Source organism: Oncorhynchus mykiss, chromosome 8 (genome assembly GCF_013265735.2).
Source record: "Oncorhynchus mykiss isolate Arlee chromosome 8, USDA_OmykA_1.1, whole genome shotgun sequence".
NCBI lineage: Eukaryota > Metazoa > Chordata > Actinopteri > Salmoniformes > Salmonidae > Oncorhynchus > Oncorhynchus mykiss.
In genome coordinates, this window is record NC_048572.1 from 58471374 (window position 1) to 58493581 (window position 22208).

The 22208-nt window shown below is 43.0% G+C and overlaps 2 protein-coding genes across 3 annotated transcripts in view; one reads left to right on the plus strand and one right to left on the minus strand.

Annotated features, from left to right (window-relative positions):
- LOC110530233 (ephrin type-B receptor 1) overlaps positions 1-22208 on the plus strand; it is a 314785-nt gene that overhangs the window by 136180 nt on the left and 156397 nt on the right. For both annotated transcript variants that reach the window (XM_036985803.1, XM_036985804.1), the window contains exon 3: positions 17448-18129. In XM_036985803.1, coding sequence (XP_036841698.1) covers positions 17448-18129 — 682 coding nt within the window. The remainder of the gene's footprint in view (positions 1-17447; positions 18130-22208) is intronic.
- Positions 5099-6269, minus strand: LOC110530234 (C-type lectin domain family 4 member M-like). Its single transcript, XM_021613131.2, has one exon. It carries the CDS (start codon positions 6232-6234, stop codon positions 5179-5181), a length of 1056 nt encoding a protein of 351 aa, XP_021468806.2. The 5' UTR covers positions 6235-6269; the 3' UTR covers positions 5099-5178.

Below are 22208 nucleotides of genomic sequence, written 5' to 3' on the forward strand. Positions count from 1 at the left end.
CTTAGCTTCTGGGACTGAGTAGCAGGCAGTTTACTCTGGGCACCTTATTCATCCAAGCTACTCAATACTGCCCCCAGCCATAAGAAGTTAACTAGATCTAGAGAACTGGAGGTAGAGAGAGACATATCTGCGCTCTGTAGTGAGACAACATCTACAGGAGAAAGAGCAGGAGCAGGAGAAGAACAGAGAACCAGAGGAGAGGATCAGACTGCTGGAGGAGAGGGTGAGGGGGATGGCGTGTGACAAAGAGGTGACCACCCCCTCAGAGAAGCTAGCAGAACAGCCCACCTCAGCTCCCAATAAAAGTCTCGACAGCACAGCAGAACAGTCTACCCCAGACCCTGACCGTAGCGTCGACAACTCAGCAGGGCAGACAAATGAAGAAGCCCAAGCCCAGGGGATCATCACCCCCCGTCAGCCACCCTGATAGCCCTCCTGACACAGGCACAAATGACCTGAGATCACAGCAGGAAACGGTGGCCACAACACGCAAGGGAGTGATTGGAAAAGCTTCTTCTCCTTTCACCAACGCACAAGTGGTTATTTCCACCCTGCTACCATACAGCGGGTAAACGCAAGTATTTCTCGTGACTGTGCCTCAAAACCAAATGTTTTCCTGGCCCACCATTCCACCCTGGACTTGAACAGCCATTACGACCAGGTCCACCTATACAAGGCAGCAGTGCCCACCTTCGCCCAGACCCTAAAGGACATCGCTCTCAAACACAGCCCCAACACTTCACACAGGAGCAACAGATCAATAGACATCCCGCCCAGACTAGCGATACACTCTCCCAGACCCCCCCATCCACACCTCCACCCCAAGAAATCAACACCCCCCAAGTCAACCATGCCCACACCCCATTTAGGCCCCCTCAGATCAGACCTTTGCCCCTCCTTCCCATCGCATGCCCCCCACTCCCGCAAAGAGAGTCTCACATACGCCCAGGCCGTGAGCGGGCAGAACAGGCCCAACCCCCACTCTTACACTAGCCCAAGCCAGTGGAATGTACCACAGATGCTCAGCAGGCTCTGCTCACACTTACTGGCCTGAGACAAAACCACACGACCCACAACATTGGACACTATATGGAACACAAAGTCTTCGCTATCTCATCCTGGAATATCCAAGGCCTGAGGTCATCTGCCTTTAGCCTAAAGAGCAGGAACCTGGACTTCATCAAAGAAATTGGAAATACAAACATTGTCATCCTACAAGAAACATGGTATAGAGGAGACAGACCCACTGGTTGCCCTCTAGGTTACAGAGAGCTGGTAGTCCCATCCACCAAACTACCAGGTATGAAACAGGGAAGGGACTCAGGGGTTATGCTAATTTGATATAGAGCAGACCTAACTAAATTAATGAAAACAGGAACATTTTACATTTAGCTAGAAATTCAAAAGGAAATTATCTTAACAGAGAAAAATGTTATCCTGTGTGCTACCTATATCCCCCCAATGGAATCCCCATAGCTTAATGAAGACAGCTTCACCATCCTGGAGGTGGAAATCAATCATTTCCAGGCCCAGGGACATGTACTAGTCTGTGGTGACCTAAATTCCAGAACCGGACAAGAACCTGACACCCTCAGCACACAGGGGGACAAACACCTGCCTGGAGGTGACAGCATTCCCTCCCCCATATTCCTCCCTAGGCACAACTATGACAATATAACCAACAAAAACAGGTCAAAACTCATGCAGCTCTGTCGCACGCTGGGTATGTACATAGTTAATGGTAGGCTTCAAGGGGACTCCTATGGTAGGTACACCTATAGCTCATCTCTTGGCAGTAGTACTGTAGACTACTTTATCACTGACCTCAACCCAGAGTCTCTCAGAGTGTCCACAGTCAGCCCACTGACACCCCTATCAGATCACAGCAAAATCACAGTCTACTTGAACAGAGTAATATTCAATCATGAGGTATCAAAGCCAAAGGAACTGAGTAATATTAAGAAATGCTATAGATGGAAGGAAAGTAATGTGGAAACCTACCAAAAAACAATTATGGAACAACAAATTCAATCCCTTTTAGACAACTTCCTGGACAAAACGTTCCACTGTAATAGTGAAGGTGTAAACTTAGCAGTAGAAAATCTAAACAGTATATTTGACCTCTCAGCTTCCCTATCAAATCTAAAATGTCAAACAGAAAACATGGGATATGCATCAACAGCATCCTTGGGAAAATCCCCTGCATTATCAGAGCAAATGTCAAATTGGCTTTAAACCAAATTATCATACGACAGACCACGTATTCACGCTGCACACCCTAAGTGACAAACAAACAAACCAAAACAAAGGCAAAGTCTTCTCATGCTTTGTTGATTTCAAAAAAGCCTTCGACTCAATTTGGCTTGAGGGTCTGCTATACAAATTGATGGGAAGTGGTGTTAGGGGAAAAACATAAGAAATTTTAGAATCCATGTACACAAACAACAAGTGTTTGGTTAAAATTGACAAAAAACACACACATGTCTTCCCACAGGGCCGTGGGGTGAGACAGGGATGCAGCTTAAGCTCCACCCTCTTCAACGAAGAGGCGAAGGCACTAGAACTGGCGAAGGCACTAGAACAGTCTGCAGCACCCGGCCTCACCCTACTAGAATCTGAAGTCAAATGTCTACTGTTTGCTGATGATCTGGTGGTTCTGTCACCAACCAAGGAAGGCCTACAGCAGCACCTAGATATTCTGGGCCCTGACAGTAAATCTCAGTAAGACCTACATAATGGTGTTCCAAAAAAGGTCCAGTCGCCAGGACCACAAATACAAATTCCATCTAGACACCGTAACTCGAGAGCACACAAAAAACGATACATACCTTGGCCTGAACATCAGCTCCACAGGTATCTTCCACAAAGCTATGAACGATCTGAGAGACAAGGCAAGGAGGGCCTTCTATGCCATCAAAAGGAACATAAAATTCGACATACCAATGAGGATCTGGCAAAAAATACTTGAATTAATTATAGAACCCATTGCCCTTTATGGGTGTGAGGTCTGGGGTCCGCTCACCAACCAAGAATTCACAAAATGGGACATACACCAAATTGAGACTCTGCATTCAGAATTCTGCAAAAAATATCCTCTGTGTACAACGTTAAACACCAAATAATACATGCAGAGCAGAATTAGGCCGATACCCACTAATTATCAAAATCCAGAAAAGAGACGCTAAATTCTACAACCACCTAAAAGGAAGTGATTCCCAAACCTTCCATAACAAAGCCATCACCTTCAGAGAGATTAACCTTGAGAAGAGTCCCCGAAGCAAGCCTTTCCTGGGGCTCTGTTCACAAACACTAACATACCCTACAGGGCCCCAGGACAGCAACACAATTAGACCCAACCAAATCACTAGAAAACATAATGAGAATTACTTGACACATTGGAAAGTATTAACAAATAAACTGAGAAAACCAAAATGCTATTTGGCTTTAAACAGAGAATACCTGATCACTGTGACTGACCCAAACTTAAGGAAAGCTTTGACTATATACAGAAACAGTGAGCATAGCCTTGCTATTTAGAAAAGCCGCCGTAGGCAGACCTGGCTCTCAAGAGAAGACACTGTTTAGTGTTTGCAACTTACAGGACTGTTTCGGTTTCATTTAGTCTCTTGTTATTTTGTATTAATGTTCAGTTCAATAAACAAACATGATGACTTACCACGCTGCGCTTTGGTCCGACTACTCTTCCTCATCCGACAACGAAAGCCATTACATTACTGTTCATTTTTATTGTTTTTTTCACTTTTGTATATGATCTACTTCACTTGCTTTGGCAATGTTAACATATGTTTCCTATGCCAATAAAGCGCCTTGAATTGAAATGAATTGAGAGAGAATCTTTCTCATTATTTCTGTTTATTTTCTCTCTTATGTGGCTGTGTGTATTGTAGAGGTCATCTTCTCTCCATTAGTACTGATGTAGTGCTGAGGAGGTTATAGGTCAGGGGAAGTTAACAACCAACCCACTGACACACACACCGAGGAGGATAGATATAGCCTAAATGCAGGAAACCACAAACACACACACAGAGAAAGAAAGAGAGAGAGAGAGAGAGACTGCTAATTGTGTCTTTTATCTAGGGATCGATGAGGCAGACATGCTGAGCAACTAAAACTGTTCAAGATGACAGCCAGCACTTCAACATCCATGTTGCAGACCTATTTTCCTCATTACAATAATCACTGTGCTGATGTAAATGGGACATATCCATCTAGTTGGAGTACAGACTACGAGTACGATGACTGGAGTTGAGGGAGCTGATTCTAGATTAGCACTCCTTCTCTGAGACACTTTTTTGAATAGATGCCCAGGCCACTAAGTAATGTCAAGTCATCTCAAATGGGGCCTCAAGGAAAACCTTACCATCATGCCAGCACGTGGTCGACATGTAACAGTCTGCGGCCCAATAATTGTAATTCAGTAGCACATGATCTTGAATGTGTTAGTCGGTGTCTAACCTGAGCGAGATAGTAATCGAGGATTCTGCATCTTCAGTAAGGACTTTGTTGGCACTTGCACAGGCTGCAGCTAGGACTCACAGCTGTGAGTAGACGTTTCACAGAGCTACAGCTCTTTATTTGAATAATGAAATAATAAAGGAATTTGAATGTGCTAAGTAACATTTGAAGACAACCAAAATGGTGCTAAGTGCACTGTACAGGCCATCTTCTTTGGAATGAAACATTTATAAAGATTGTTAAATGCTATATGCACTATACATACCTGAGAGAGAGAGAGAGACTGTATTACAACACTGTATACTGTATATAGACGTAATGTAGACAATATTTATTTTGGAACTTTTGTAATTTTGTTTATTATCTATTTCACTTGCTTTGGCAATGTTAACATATGTTTCCCATGCCAATAAAGCCCCTTGAATTGAAATTGAGAGAAAGAGACAGAGAGACAGAGACAGAGACAGAGACAGAGAGAGAGAGAGACAGAGACAGAGAAAGAGACAGAGAGACAGAGACAGAGAGACAGAGAAAGAGTGAGAGACAGAGAGAGAGAGAGAGAGACAGAGACAGAGAAAGAGTGAGAGAGAGAGACACAGAGAGAGAGAGACAGAGAGAGAGAGAGAGACAGAGACAGAGACAGAGACAGAGACAGAGAGAGAGCATACAAGTGTAGTTCTCCAACCAGTTTACAATACAAAGTTAATGCTTCTGCTCACAGATCCTGTTGAGATGAGTGGCACATGAAAAATCATCCCAGTTCCCTTCTACCGGTCCAATGCTGATCTCAGCACAATCTTCCTCCATTTTGTTATCAGGATTTTTTCCCATCCAGTAGCTTGTGGTCAGTGGAGTACCATCCACCCATTTCCAGGTCCCCTCTTTGTCTTTGTCAGTCAGGCCAATCCAGATCCTCTTGTTCAGATTAGTGAGAAATGTCTGCTCCTCTTTGCTATTTATGATCACCAGGTCTGCTCCTCTCTCATTGCAGTCCTGTCTGCTCTCATCCCAGGATTTTACCTCAGAGGAGATGTAATACCAAGTGGACTGAAACAGCGTCCAGCCTTTAGGCCCAGCTCGTTTTAGGCCAGAAAACCTCTTCTGAAGCAAGTCTCTCTCCGTCTTCAACTGGTCAATTTCCTCAGCAAGGTTATTGTAACTGGTTTGTAGTTGGTCTCTCTCCTTGTTCATGGTGTTGTAACTGGTTTGTAGTTGGTCTCTCTCCTTGTTCACGGTGTTGTAGCTGGTCTGTAGCTGATCTCTTTCCTTGGTCATGATGTTGTAGCTGGTCTGTAGCTGGCTACTCTTTGCGCGCAGTTTGTTGTAACTGACCTGTAGCTGGTTTCTTTTCTTAGTCATGTTTTTGTAGCTGGTCTGTAGCTGGTCTCTCTCTGTAGTCAGGTTGTTGTTGCTGGTCTCTAGCTGGTTCTTCTCTTTTGTCAAGTTGTCTTTATAACTATTCATGACTGTATTGCGGTAGAAGCCTAGGCTTATGATCCCTGCCAGTAGGAGAACACAAAGCAGCCCCCAACACACATCACCAGCTCTGGAGGGTCTCCTACCTAAGCTCTTAGAACCTGAGGGGTTAGCTGCTGGTCTGCCCATACAGGTGTCATCGTCCTCGGCCGCATCTCTTGAGTCTTGGAAGATGATGCTATCTTCGTTGATATCCTCGTCTCTGTTTGCTGCCCTTCTGCCACAGGGGTCACCTTCAAAAATGCTGTCAATATTGGTATAGATATTCTCCGACATTTCCATGATCTCCCACTGTCTCAATTGCTGCTACCCGATGTCCTAGTAATGTCTGTGCATATTGAAAGAAAGCTGTGAACCAGAGTCCAAAGTGTTCTATATTCAACGGTAACCACCAATAAACAGGAAGCTATGCAAAAGACGATGCAAAACAACATGTGTTATTGCCTGGTAAATGCAAGGCCCAGGAAGTCAGACACTGTGGTTGTATGTGTGAAGTCCGGTGACATGACTATTAGACCACCTCTGCATTGGTCTCTTTGGAATGTCTCTTCAAAGTCCATGGGCCATTTTTATAAATGTGAGCAGACCCCTTAATGGGGTATTTGAGATTTTGGCAATGAGGTCCTTTACCAACTTCCACAGGGTCAGGTGAACACATGGATAGCATGTAATGTCTTTGTGTCTAGTATGAAGGAAGTTAGAGGTAGTTTCGCAAGCCAATGCTAACTAGTGTTAGCACAATGACTGGAAGCCTATGGGTATCTGCTAGCATGCTAAAATCCCAAAGTATCCTTTTAATACAGTATGTATCACTTCACTCTGGTACAGAGAAGTACTAGGTCTACCTGTTGTAATACTGTAGACGTGTACACAGGCCTGCTGCAACCAGATTTTTCATCATGCAACAAAGACAACTAACAAGATCCATCAATCAATCGTTTCACGTGTACCGACTTTTCAAGCCACAAAAAAAAAGGTCACTGTCAGCAAGACACATGGATTAATGTCGGCCTAATCAATGGCAATCGACAAATGTCATTAGGAACATTTGTGGGTGTTTTGTAACAGATGTTTCTTTCCATTTACAAAATGGAGCTAGTGCACATGCAGTGCATTGATTGGATGAACATGCACAGGTAGCCTACTTTCTGAAGTGATATGTTTGACAATCGGATAATAAAAAGTAATACATTTTTACTATTAAATTGCATCTTTACTCTTAAGCCCATGATAGAGAGCCAAATAGAGATGCCCCAAATGTCACGGTGTAATTCACACTCTGGATATGAGCATTATTCATGATTTTGGGGGTGTGATCATCATTATTCATTATCCATAATCATGGTAGCATCCACATTAATGTAAAAGTGTTCAGAAACATATTATATTCTTATTTGCAATAAAATGACTCAAAACGTTATTCACCATTCATCTCCTATTGAGCAAAACATATTTCGAAAGACAACCTAAGAAAACTGCAAGTGCATCCAACAAGTTTGCAGTCACAGTTGACAGTGAATGACAGAGCAAAATCCAAGCCATGAGGTCAAAGGAATTGTAGAGCTCCGAGACAGGATTGTGTCGAGGCACAGATCTGGGAAGGGTACCAAAGCATTTCTGCAGCATTGAAGCTCCCCAAGAACACAGTGGCCTCCATCATTCTTAAATGGAAGATGTTTGGAAAAAACAAGATTCTTCCTAGACCTGGCCGCCAAGCCAAACTGAGCAATCAGGGGAGAAGGGCCATTGTCAGGGAGCTGACCAAAATCCCAATGGTTATGCTGACAGAGCTCCAGAGTTCCTCTGTGGAGATGGGAGAACCTTCCAGAAGGATAACCATCTTTGCAGCACTTCACCAATCAGGCATTTACTAAAGCCAATCCTCAGTAAAATGCACATGACAGCCCGCTTGGAGTTTGCCAAAAGGCACCTAAAGGACTCTCAGACCATGAGAAACAAGATTCTCTGGTCTGATGAAACTAAGATTGAACTCATTGGCCTGAATGCCAAGCGTCACATCTGGAGGAAACCTCTACGGTGAAACCTGGTGGTGGCAACATCATGCCGTGGGGATATTTTTCAGCTGCAGGGACTGGGAGACTAGTCAGGATCGAGGAAAAGATGAACTGAGCAAATTACAGAGAGATCCTTGATGAAAACCTGCTCCAGAGTGCTCAGGACCTCAGACTGGGCAAAGGTTCACCTTCTAACAGGACAACGACCCGAAGCACACAGCCAAGACAATGCAGGAGCGGCTTCGGGACAAGTCTCTGAATGTCCTTGTGTGGCCCAGCCAGAGCCCTGACTTGAACCCGATCGAACAACTGTGGAGAGACCGGAAAATAGCTGTGCAGCGATACTCTCCATCCAGCCTGTCAGAGCTTGAGAGGATCTGCAGAGAAGAAGCTCAAGCTTCTTGTAGCATCATACCCAAGAAGAGTCGAGGCTGTAATCGCTGCTAAAGGTGCTTCAAAAAAGTACTGAGTAAAGGGTCTGAATAGTTAGGTAAATGGCATATTTTTTTTGTTTGTTTTAATACCTTCGCAAAAATAAAATAAAAAACAGTTTTTGCTTTGTCATTATGGGGCATTGTGTGAAGATTGATGAGGGGGAAAAAAAAAACATTTGAATCCATTTTAGAATAAGACTGTAACGTACAACGTGCAAAAAGTCAAGAGGTCTGAATACTTTCCGAATACATTGTATATAAAAGTACCCATTCAAATTAGTGTATTCGGCTATTTCAGCCACAACCATTCCTGACAGGTGTATAAAATTGAGCACACTGCTATGCCATCTCCATAGACAAACTGAAGCACTCAGTGACTTTCAACATGGCATCATCATAGAAAACCACCTTTTCAACAAGTCAGTTCATCAAATTTCATACAATGACGTTCTAGACCATTCTGTGATTCCAACTTTGTAGCAACAGTTTAGGGGAGGCCCTTTCCTGTTTCAGTATGACAATGCCCCTGTGCACAATGTGAGGTCCATACAGAAATGGTTTGTCGAGATCGGTGTGGAAGAACTTGACTGGCATGCACACAGCCCTGACCTCAACCCTATTGAACACCTTTGGGATGAATTGGAATGCCGACTGCGAGCCAGGCCTAATCGCCCAACATCAGTGTTCGACCACACTAATGCTCTTGTGGCTGAATGGAATCGAGTCCCCACAGCAATGTTCCAACATCTACTGGAAAGCCTTCCCAGAAGAGGGGAGGCTGTTATAGCAACAAAGAGGGAACCAACTCCATATTCATGCCCATGATTTTGGAATAAGATGTTCGATGAGCAGGTGTCCACATGCTTTTGGTCATGTAGTGTACCTGCATTAATATAACATTGTTAAATGACCATCTCACAGATCCAGTAACGATGAGCGTCACATGACAAATCATTCCATATCAACTTAGGAGAGTGCTCAGCACAATGCTCCTCCCTATTCAGCATACCACCCTGCATCGCACTGCTGGCTTGCTTTTGATGGTTAACAGGGTGGGTCCTGGTCAGTCCCTGGATGGGAGACCAGATTCTGCTGGAAGTGGTGTTGGAGGGCGAGTAGGGGGCATTCTTTCCTCTGGTCTAAAAAAATAGCCCAGTGCAGTGATCGGAGACATTTTCCTGTGTAGGGTGCCGTCTTTCAGATGGGATGTTAAACATGTGTCCTAACTTTCTGTAGTCACTAAAGATCCCATGGCACGTATCGCAAAACTAGGGGTGTTATGCCGCATTCAAAACAACTGGAAACTGGGAACTGGGAACTCGGAAATTTCCAACTTCCTGAAGATCACTGACGTCATGATTTTACTTCGTATTTTTCAGAGTTCCCATTTGTCTTGAAAGCGCCATTAACCCCGGTGCGCTGGCTAAATTCCTAATCTGGCCCTCATACCATTATGGCCAACTAATCATCCCCGGCCTCCAATTTCTCATTCATCCCCCCTCCTCTCCCCTGTAACTATTCCCCAGGTCATTGCTTTAAATGAAAATGTGTTCTCAGTCAACTTACCTGGTAAAATCAGGGTAAAATCAATAAAAAATCACAATTCACGTTTTCCCATCCAATAGGCTGTGATCAGTGGGGTACCGTCCACCCATTTCCAGGTCCCCTCTATGTCTTTGTCTGTCAGGCCAATCCAGACCTCCTTGTTGGGCCTAGTGAGAAATCTCTGCTCTTCATTGCTGTTTATGATCACCAGGTCTGCTCCTCTCTCAATGCAGTCCTGTCTGCTCTCATCCTATAATTTGTCTTCAGAGGAGAGGTAATACCAACCCGTTTGTTTTAGGTCAGACAAGATCTTCTGAAGCCTGACTCTCCCCTCTATAACTGGTTTCTCTCTGTTGTCAGTTTGTTGTAGCTGGTCTGTGTCTGGTCTTTCTTCTTCTCCCAGTGTTCTGCAACTATTCTCTTTCTTTGCTCTGATTGCTGTTTCTTGTGGTAGAAACCCAGTTCTATGATCCCAGCCAGTAGGAGGACACACAGCAACCCCAGACAAACTGCAGCAGCTCCGGGGGGTCTCCTACTTGAGTAATCAGAACTTAAGGGGTTAGGTCCTGGTCTGTCCTTAGAGGTGGCATCCTCAACGGTTTTGTCGCTTGAGTCCTGAGAGACGATGGCATTTTCAAATATTAATGAAAATTTTAGCTCGCCCCTTTGTTACACAACCGGTCTATATTGGCATACTTATCCTCTGACATTTCCATGTTCTACCACGGTCTCAACTACTAATTCCCAGACGATCTGCTAGAGAACCTGTTCAAATACGAACGCTGTGTTGTGTGTAAGGAACATTTTATAGGTGTCTTACCACCAATAGGCGTGCCATATTTGGCAGACAATACAAAACCTTGAACGTGATTGGCTGCCAAATAGGTGTGAATATAAGACTTCACAAGAATGAGGTGGCTGTGTTTGGGGTCTGGAGGTTGGAGATCTGGAATCGAATCGTCCTCTTTATGTTGATTTTAATAACAAAGAACCAGATTCCTTTATGCGTGTTACCATTGTCCCCCCTCTATCCAATGTTCTTTTAGACATAACCACTGGCAGTTTAGCCCGTTGAGTACTAGGCCTACTTCTTCTAATCCTCTAGATGTAACATAGGGCCTGCTACAACCCGAGGTGTGCTCATTTTTTTTTTTGTGACCAAAAACTTTATTGACGTTTTTCTTCATGCAACAAAGCAATTGAAGAGACACGTCATTCAATAATCAAGACAAAATCAATCAGAGAGCAACAAATGAACAATACAAGCAAGCGACCTAGAAATACCAAACTAAAGTAGATCACATCACACTGGCAAGCAGAGTAAGATCCATTACATGCATCACGATAGTAATACACACAAACATGGGGGTATATAGGATAACATTTTAAGGACCTCTGATGTGGCTATAGGTATTTCTTGCATTTTGCATAATATTTCTCCACATGCTTACAAAGTAAAAAAAAAAAAAAAAAAGGCCTCGCAGGTTGTTCATGTCTGACAGCTGACAGTACCACATTGCTATATCTTTATCTGATGCTGTGTTAGCTAGACATAGCCAGCGCTGGAAAAAGTACCCAATAGTCATACTTGAGTGAAAGTACAGATACCTTAATAGAAAATGACTCAAGTGAAAGTCACCCAGTAAAATCCTACTTCAGAAAAAGTATTTTGTTTGAAATATACTTCAGTTTCACAAGTAAATGTAATTGGCAAAATATACTTAAGTATCAAAAGTAGAAGTCAAAGTATAAATCATTTCAAATGCCTTATATTAAGCAAACCAGACGGAATGATTTTCTTGTTTTTTAAATTGACTTATAGCCAGGGGAACACTCCAAAACTCAGACATAATTTACAAACAAAGCATTTGTGTTCAGTGAGTCCACCAGATCAGATGCAATAGCGATGACCAGGGAGTTTCTCTTTAAGTGCGTGAATTAGACCATTTTTCTGTCCTGCTAAAGCATTCAATATGTAACGAGTACTTTTGGGTGTCAGGGAAATTTATGGAGTAAAAAGTACATTACGTTGTTTAGGAATGTAGTGGAGTATCAATAGAAAAATATATCAATAGTAAAGTAAACTACAGATACCACAAACTAGATACTTTTAAGTATTTTTGCTTAAGTACTTTGCACCACTGGACACAACCACTGGTAGACAGGGAGTCAGTTGAGTTAAGTGCCGACATGTCTGCCTAACCACCAGTTTGTGAACACAAATAGGAAAGAACAGTATTTACATTTCAGAGTCATTTCTTTGAAGCTTCTTATCAAATTTCTAAAACATTTCCTTGCTCATATCAAAACTTCATGATACAAAATCAGGGAGCACATCTGGTACATACACATGCAATAAATTATAACACTGTTATACAACCTTCTCACAGACCCAATTGTAATGATTTGCACATGAAATATCATTCCATATCCACCCCATAACAATCTCAGTACAATCCTCCTCCCCATATTTTGGATCCCCACCACCATTATCAGGTTGCTTTCCCGTCCAATAGGATGTGGTCAGTTTGGTACCGTCCACCCATTTCCAGGTCACCTCTATGTCTTTGTCAGTCAGGCCAATCCAGATCCTCTTGTTGAGATTAGTGAGAAATGTCTGCTCGTCTTTGCTGTTTATGATCACCAGGTCTGCTCCTCTCTCAATACAGTCCTGTCTGCTCTCATCCCAGGATTTTACCTCAGAGGAGATGTAATACCAACTGGACTGAAACAGCGTCCAGCCTTTAGGCCCAGCTCGTTTTAGGTCAGAAAAGCGCTCCTGAAGCCTGTCTCTCGCCGACTTCAACTGGTAACCTTAGCCAGGTTATTGAAGCTGGTAGCTGGTCTATCTCCTTGGTCATGGTGTTGTAGCTGGTCTGTAGCTGGTCTGTCTCCTTTTTCATGGTGTTGTAGCTGGTCTGTAGCTGGTCTGTCTCCTTTTTCATGGTGTTGTAGCTGGTCTGTAGCTGGTCTCTCTCATTAGTTATGGTGTTGAAGCTGGTCTCTAACTGGTCTTTTTTCTTAGACAGGTTGAAGTTGCTGACTTTCCAATCCTCAAACCCACTGATGATATTCTTGTGGTAAAAACCCAGACCTACAATCCCAGCCAGTAGGAGAACACACAGCATCCCCAGACAAACTGCAGCAGCTCTACTATTACCAGACGACCGACTACAGAATATGTTCTAGTATGAAGTTGTGTTCTGAACATTTTATAGATGTCTTACCACCAATGGGCATGCCATATTAGGCAGACAATACAAAACATTGAATGTGATTGGCTGCTAAATAGGTGTGAATATAAGACTTCACAAGAATCAGGATGTGGCTGTGTTTGGGATCTGCAAATGAATCTTCTTCTTTATGTTGATTTTAACAAAGAAGCAGATTCCTAAAAGTGCTATCGCTGTATCTCTCTATCTGGAGCTGTAACCACTGCTAGACAGGGAACTTCCATTTCAGGAAGTCAGTTGAGTCCAAATGATATGTCCATACCCCTGCCACCTGTTTGTGAAAGAATATAAAAATTGATTGCTTTTTCAAAATGAATTGGTTCTGCAACAACCAGATTCCTTAATGTGTGTTCCCATTGTCCCCCTCCATCTGTTGCTATTTTAGACATAACCACTGGTAGACAGGAAACTGTCATTTCAGGAAGTCAGCTGAGTTTGTTGAGTACTAGGCCTACCTGTTGTAATCATCTAGATGTGCTACAACCCTAGGAGTGTTCATTTGACATGTTTCCTTATGCAATAAAGACAAATCAATCAATAATCAAGATACATCAATCAGATAACAACAAATGAACAATACAAGCAAGCAACCTAAAACATAGAAACAAACTAAACAGCAAAGCCAGTTTTGTTAGATCACATCACACTGGCAGGCAGAGTAAGATCCATTATATCGTGATAACAAGACGCATGGACCAAGCGGCCAATGCCTCTGGGGATGCCCACGAATCAGACCAAACAGACCAGGGGTTTAGGAAGCCAATGGGAGGGAGAAATTCTTTCTTGGTTGTTCATTTTCTCGACATCTAAATGCCCAACTTAAATTGGAGCCAGTGTTGTAAGTAGCTGAACATGTTATGACTGCAACTTTGTGGAAGTGACAAACACACATTTTCATTATCATCAAAAACGATATATATATTTCCACATCAAGGAGTGCCTTTGTTTTGATTGCCTGCACGTGCACATTTCAGCGCGACACAACCGTTAGACCCAATAATACGTTTATGCACGTGAGCTTAGCTAGGTAATGTCACCATGACATCTTCTACATGTAGCGTTCAGGGATTTCTATTGGAGAAGCAGCTCCTCGTAGTAAACACTCTTAGGTTATAGGCTTTGGGTTTCTCAGGCAAGGACAATAATCAGCTGTGGATCTCCTGAAAGTTTGGATGTGTAATACTTTTATGTGTGTGAGTTATCAAAAGGTCCCTTGCGGACATCTAAAATAGCGAAGGCAGTTGTTGTTCAGTGCCTTGTCTCTCTTGCTTCCCGACTCCCAGTGCACACATTACAGTTTATAAACTTGTAACCCCACTTTAGGGAAAATGGCCTTTGAATGTTTTGATACACCTACTGGAGAGAGAGAGTGCTCTTCTTTGTCTACATTCATTCAGAATCATTCACACCTTCTTAAGCCTTAGCCCCACCCGTCTCTTTAAGGATTCACATGTGAGGCCATGTGCTAAACAGAGTGAGTAAGGTAGTGTAGTGTAGTAAACAACCAAAGATTTCAAGAATAAATGTGTTGAAAGTAGTAGCAAACATACACTTTATTTAGTCTTGGGCCTTTATCCTAATCTGACTTTGGTGCAGGTCATGTTGTTCTTCATATTACCGTCTCTGGTAAACACACACCTTATAAAATAAAATCTACGTTTATTTGTCACATGCACAGTATACAGAAGGTGTAAACGGTACAGTGAAATGGACACTTGCATATTTGCATAGTAGCAATATCAAAAATAGAAAGTGTCCAGATAAATACTGTATAAATATTTATTAGTTATTAGATGATTCTTAACCAGACACACGTGTCTAAATTGATGGGTCATGTTAAATAAATACTATAACTATCCCCCAGCCACATCTAGCTAAGTGGATGGGTCACTATTGTCCAGACATGTTCATGAAATACAATAGATGACCGTAATCACCCCAGACACACCGGGCTAACTTGATGGGTCATGTAATCATCTGGCGAAGTGGAGTCTTTTGTTTAGACATGTAGCTAGCTAGTTGGCTAAAGAATTCACCCAATGGTGCTTTCAAGACAAATGGGAACTTGGAAAAATATGAGGTCCAATCATAACGTCAATGATCTTCAGGTCGGAAAGTCGGGGCTCTAGAAAGATAGCCGAGTTCACGAGTCTGAATTCTGAGTTGGCTGACCGTTCAAAACGTATTTTCCCACTCTGTGCAATTTTTTTTCTGAGTACCCAGTTGTCTTGAACGCACTGAAGTCAGAAGTCTGGGATTTCCATGTTCCCAGTTCTTTTGAACGTGGCATAGCAATACAAACTGATTATCATAGCTAGCCACCATGAATCTTCAGGTAGCTAAAGCTAATCAACTAGGTTCAATGTTAGCTAGCCAGTTAACATTAGGCTATAACTAGCAATGCATATAGCTTTCTGAGATACAAATAATATTACTACACAGATCATACACATACATAGCAAGCCAGCCAGCTAACGTTAGCTAGCTAGTTAACAGTATACTTTAACTTGCAATGTAAAGTACTTCCTGACAAAATTAGAAACACATAATATCTGAAACGCTTCTCCCTTTCTGTCACAGATTCCATGGCTACCCTTAGCTTGAAGATGTAATCCGGAGACAGGTGTTTTATACAATAGCCTTCTGTGTTCTCTTTTCGACTCCTTCAGTATATTTGCAATCAAACACTAGAATGTTTCCAGCTCCTTAGCTATCATACTCTGCTTCCACCAGGCATTCCATTGATTTCAAAACTCGGTCAACTTCTTCTGTGACAACAACACTGTTTCCATCCCCGTCACTGTCATCAGAAGACTCTACGATGTCTGGTTCAATGAAAATGTGTTTACCTAAATCAGGGATTTCCTCTTTGTCTGATTCATTTTCCGAGTGGCACGATCGTCTTCCAGAAAGTAGTCCATCACAACGTTTTCCAACGGATCTTTGTCGATACGATAGCGCCTGTTAAATTCAGGGCAGCACTTTTGCAGTTCTTCATGATATCTTTAAAAAAGCTGATTAAAGAAAAGATTGTCTACACATACTGAGCAGCTCATGTTATAGACAGAAGCATGCTACATGGACAATCTGATCTCATCTCTCGGCATGTCCAGCCCATCTACTATCTCAGCCAATAATGGCTAGCTGGAAGGTTCCTGACTTTGTCCGTCGCTAAACCAACTAGGCTCGTAATTTAACAATTTTATTTGTATTTACAGATGGCATACAAGTGTGCTATTAAGGCACGTGAAAGTTAACATGTTCCAGAAGGTACTTCTGCCAAAAGAAAACACATTTTTTCAAAAAAATACGTGTTTACGTTCAAATGCCTCTCCTGTGATGTAGTGACATGCGACATATGCCTAGTTTCCTGAAACGAGTCAGAATTGAGTTCTCTCCTTTGCCAGGTTGTTATAACTGGTCTATAAAAATTCTCTCTCTTTTGTCAGGTTGTTGTTGGAAGCTTTATAATCTTCAAACTCACTGATGACTTTGTTGTGGTAGAAACACAGACCTATGATCCCAGCCAGTAGGAGAACACACAGCAGAGCCAGACACACTGCAGCAGCTCTGAAGGGTCTCATCCCTCCCCCCTCAGCCCATGTGCCTGTCATCGATGTCTATTTTTGTTTTTTATTTAAAAAAAAAAAATATATATATATATTTTACCCCTTTTTTCTCCCCAATTTCGTGGTATCCAATTGTTGTAGTAGCTACTATCTTGTCTCATTGCTACAACTCCCAACCCAATTGGGATGGTTTGGGATGAGTTGGACCGCAGAGTGAAGGAAAAGCAGCCAACAAGTGCTCAGCATATGAGGGATCCTTCAAGACTGTTGGAAAAGCATTCCAGGTGAAGCTGGTTGAGAGAATTCCAAGAGTGTACAAAGCTGTAATCAAGGCAAAGGGTGGCACTGTAAAGAATCTTAAATATATTTGGATTTGTTTAACACTTTTTCGGTAACTACATGATTCCATATGTGTTATTTAAGAATTTTGATGTCTTCACTATTATTCTACAATGTAGAAAATTTTAAAAAATAAAGATCAATTCTTGAATGAGCACGTGTGTCCAAAATTTTTACTGGTACTGTATATGGTTTCAGAAATGTGTTTACATAAAGAGTTGAGGTGATACTAACTGAGCGTCCCTCTCTTTTGGCATTGTAGTGTCAAAAACTCTTCGTAGCTGTGTTGTGACTTTTTGAGATACTGTATGTTTCTAATCACCCCCCCTCTCTCTGGTCTCTACTTTGTTTGTCTCACAGTGGGAGGAGGTGAGCGGCTACGACGAGAACCTCAACACCATACGGACCTACCAGGTGTGCAACGTGTTCGAGCCCAGCCAGAACAACTGGCTCCTCACCACCTTCATCGACCGACGTGGAGCTCAGAGGATCTACGTGGAGATGCGCTTCACCGTGCGTGACTGCAGCTCCATCCCCAACGTTCCCGGCTCCTGTAAGGAGACCTTCAACCTCTACTACTACGAGACGGACTCGGTTATCGCCACCAAAGGAACCGCCTTCTGGATGGAAGCCCCCTACCTAAAGGTGGACACCATCGCGGCTGATGAGAGCTTCTCCCAGGTGGACTTCGGAGGACGGTTGATGAAGGTCAACACGGAGGTTCGGAGCTTTGGCCCACTGTCGAAGAACGGGTTCTACCTGGCGTTTCAGGACTATGGTGCCTGTATGTCGCTGCTCTCGGTCAGAGTGTTTTATAAGAAGTGCCCCAGTGTGGTGCAGAACTTTGCCATCTTCCCTGAGACCATGACAGGGGCTGAGAGCACCTCCCTGGTCATCGCTAGAGGGATCTGCATCCCGAATTCGGAGGAGGTGGACGTGCCCATAAAGCTGTACTGCAATGGAGATGGCGAGTGGATGGTTCCTATCGGGAGCTGCACCTGCAAGGCCGGGTTCGAGACTGATAACGGGAACGTCTGCCGAGGTAAGGAGAAAAAACTGTCCATAACCATATGAATGTTGTTTGTGTTAGTTTTACTGTCCATCACCATTCCCACAACCCAATGGAACCCGGGAACCTTGAAATAACCATATTTGGTTTGCTGTGGAATCAATTTCCATGGATTTATTCTGAATGTGTAGCCGTTTCCAGTTTGGGAATTTGATTTGTGTTGAACCTCAGTCCCAGACACGAGAGTTGTAAACAATTAATTGTCTTTCGTATTTTAACACTTCACCATGACTGAAGACTTGCAGTCGATCTAATCACACAGGTTCTACGGGAATTGTTCTATTTTAGGTGAGGTAGGTGCATAAGAAGACATCATCTTATTCTTTATTGTAACAGGCCACTGCCGATTACATAGCTTTCTTTCCTGACAATGCTTTGTTGAGCGTGCAGTATTGACTGTGTTTCATATATTTTGCAGAATGCGGTGCACTGTAGTTCTCCGTTGACTACATACATCTCAAGCATGATAGAGAGGCACATTATCATTGTTTCCTAATCTGTTGAGATGGCGAGGGCTGCTGCACTACAGATGCCGAGTGATGTACGGTGGTGTATCATTCAATAATGGAGAGCCGCATGTTTGATTTTCCAAACCCAATAACAGACATCCAGGCTACAGTGTGTAAGGCTTGGTAGATGAAGGACTGGGTCTGCGTTGCACAAAAAGTAATGTGTTGTGGTAGTGAGCTACTGTAGGGAATCTTATTTTTCTGCTTTCCTTATTTTTCAAATATTTGGTGGTAAAAGTTACCTGACATAACCTCTGGCTTTGGCTCTCTCCCACACACTCTCTCGGTCTCTTTCAAATCAAATCGAAGTGTATTAGTCGCGTACACAGATTTGCAGGTGTTATAGCACGTGCAGCACAATGCTTGTGTTACCAGCTCCAACAGTACACAAGAATGTCATGCAAATACACAAATAATAAAACAAATCTAAAGAAGAAATCAAGGAATGACAGAACAAGTGCCAGAATCCAGAATATAAATACATGGTATGTATAGACCAGTGGCGGTCAGTGCCATTTAAGATGAGGGAGGATGATCTGTTTTTTCATGAGCATGGCCTTATTTCTATTTCAGCATATTGGACGACTGTCATTCAAATTCCATTCACCCACTTCAATGTAACAGCAATAGGTTTAGGCTACTAAATGATACCTTCATTTTCCCTATACCCATAATGAGGTTGCTACAAGCTAGCTTATGAATGAAAGTTTACAACGTAGGTGCACACGTCGAGAGAAAATGTTTGTGACAGACAGTGACACGTGGACAGACAGGGACACATTCAGTACCACCTTGCACAGTCTTGCCTGCATCTAGCTGATCTCATTACTACAACAGTTGCAAACGAGAGTTTCTATTGGACAAATTAATGTATTTTTACCCCCATTTCGTTTGCTTCTGTTTAAGAAACGTTTTTCAACAGAATCTGTGGAATGAATACACCCCTGATCACGCATAAACACAATTCACTTTCATAGAAGCCACATTGTACTCATTCTAGCCTCTAGGCGCTCTCCTCCTCTCACCTTTTCCCTTCGTTTGTGGACTTCAATGAACAACACATCAGCTGTATGTGACCAGGCAAAAAAAAATCTCCAAGCCAAACATGTCATAATTGCTACATCGTTGTCCCCATATTAGCTAAGGTAACGTCCTAGTCAGCATAGCTAATAGAACTAATGCGTTAGTAAACCCGCTACAATCATCAAGTAACGTTACAGTGTGCAGTCAGTAAGCAGTTTAGCAGTTACACCTGGCGGGCAGCGGTGGCAATAAATCAATAAAACCAAAAGCTTACCTTGACTTGGAAGAGTTCAGCTAGCTAACATAGCATCCCTCTGTTTGAGCCGGGTGTTTGAGTAACTAAACTAGCCAGCTAGCTAACATAGCATCCCTCTGTTTGAGCCAGGTGTTTGAGTAACTAAACTAGCCAGCTAGCTAACATAGCATCCCTCTGTTTGAGCCAGGTGTTTGAGTAACTAAACTAGCCAGCTAGCTAACATAGCATCCCTCTGTTTGAGCCGGGTGTTTGAGTGGACAACAACATGTCAGTTCATTCTGCAAGAGCTCTGATAGGTTGGAGGCCGTCCTACAGAAGTTGTCATATTTACGGTGTAAGTTTATGGAAGGGGGTGAGAACCAAGAGCCTCCTCAGTTTTCTATTGAAGGCAACGTGCCAAGAAGAGGACGGAAGCTAGCTGTCCTCCGACTACACCATGGTGCTACCCTAGAGAGTGTTGTTGAAGCTAATGTAGAACTTAATTGAAAAAGGGTGTGTTCTAATCAATTATTTGGTGACGTGAATATATTTAATATAGTTTTATCTATAAAGGATAACTTTGCCGATGTTTGAGGAGGATGGTTTACCCTTTCCTGCTCTGAGGAGCCTCCACTGGTATAGACAGTATATAATTTGTAAAGGAAATCGAATGTACAGTAGTAGGTATATTAGGACGTCTCTCTCTCTCTCTCTCTCTCACACACGCACGCACGCACACACACACACACACACACACACACACACACACACACACACACACACACACACACACAAGTATAAAATTAGTTCAAGGTCTCTGATGATAATATGGTGTGCTCAGCCCTCCCAATACAGTGCCTTATTGGGTCCCTCTGGAGGTGTGAGGGAGAATGTGTGGAGCGGAGATAAGATTGATTGACGCCCATCTGCTACGATCAATACATAGATATGAGGGCAGTGTGTGTGTGTGGGCGTGCGCCTGCCTTTGTACTGTACATTGCTGTCTCCTGCTCTACACACAGTCCTTGGCCAAGTAAAAGATGACTTTGATTTGCTTGAACTTGAACAACTGATACGGGATCAAATATGTCATAATTTCACTAATGGTGAAGGTTATAGTTCCGTTAAAAGATAATCAGATCCTAGATCTGTGGTGAAAGGCAACTTCTGCCTCCAGTGTTTTGATCCTATTTAAAATGTACCTAGATCAGATCCAACCCCAGGCAAGGTCCCTCTTATCAATACAGATGCTGTGATTATGAACTGTGCTGAGAACGACTGTGTAGTCACACAGTTTTACTCTCTGAAAAGAACTCAGAAGAGCAGCTCTTCCTCCAGACACAAAGTTACTCTGACAACATTGTGCTGAGTGGTGATGAAGCCTGTCAAAACAACTATTCAAAAACAGGGTTCAGATCAACAGTGTGAATGAATACGGCTTTTAAACATAGTAGGGTGGATAACAATGCTTTGAATACACACACCGCAGACGCACACCTCCAGCTATCGCTCTACCATCTCCCCGTTCCTTATATCTCCTTCCTCTTCCATATCTGTCTCTGTTTCTGCTATATCCTCTTCTTTCAAGACAGTTAAAAGAAAGGCCTATGCACTTGAGCAGAACTAAGGATGCAGATAGAGACAGTGATGTCCAAAGCCTCTCCATCAGTTTGTCTTAACAGACTGAGATGAAATGGGTGAGAATAACAACACAAGCCATCTGTATTAGGATTGTGCTATACACAGAGCAAATCTCATTGGCTTGGACAGATATACTGTACTGAATAGATTCCCTTTCCATTGCTACCTCTCTCTCTCTCTGTACCTTTCTCTCTCTCCCTCTCCATCTCTCCCTCTCTACTGTTTTTCCTCTAATCCTGAGAGTAATTGGAGCATAGGTGCCCTGTTGTTTTTGGAGGAGGTATGGGGGTTGTTTGCAGGGGGTTTCACACGCACGCACGCACACACACACACACACACACACACACACACACACACACACACACACACACACACACACACACACACACACACACACACACACACACACACACACACACTCCCAATCACCACACCTCGGTAGGCAGGCATTACAAAGCCCCTTTAAACGGAAGAGGCAACGTGGGCTACCGCTAATTCTCACAATCCCCCTGACTCCCTTCTTCTAAGTGGCCTCAAAAATTAGACTTCCTGCCGAGCTGTCTCTCAGAATCTCTCTCTATCTCTCGCTCTCTTTGCATGTCTTTCTCACTTTCTCTCTCACACTCGCTCTGCCTTTGTATTTG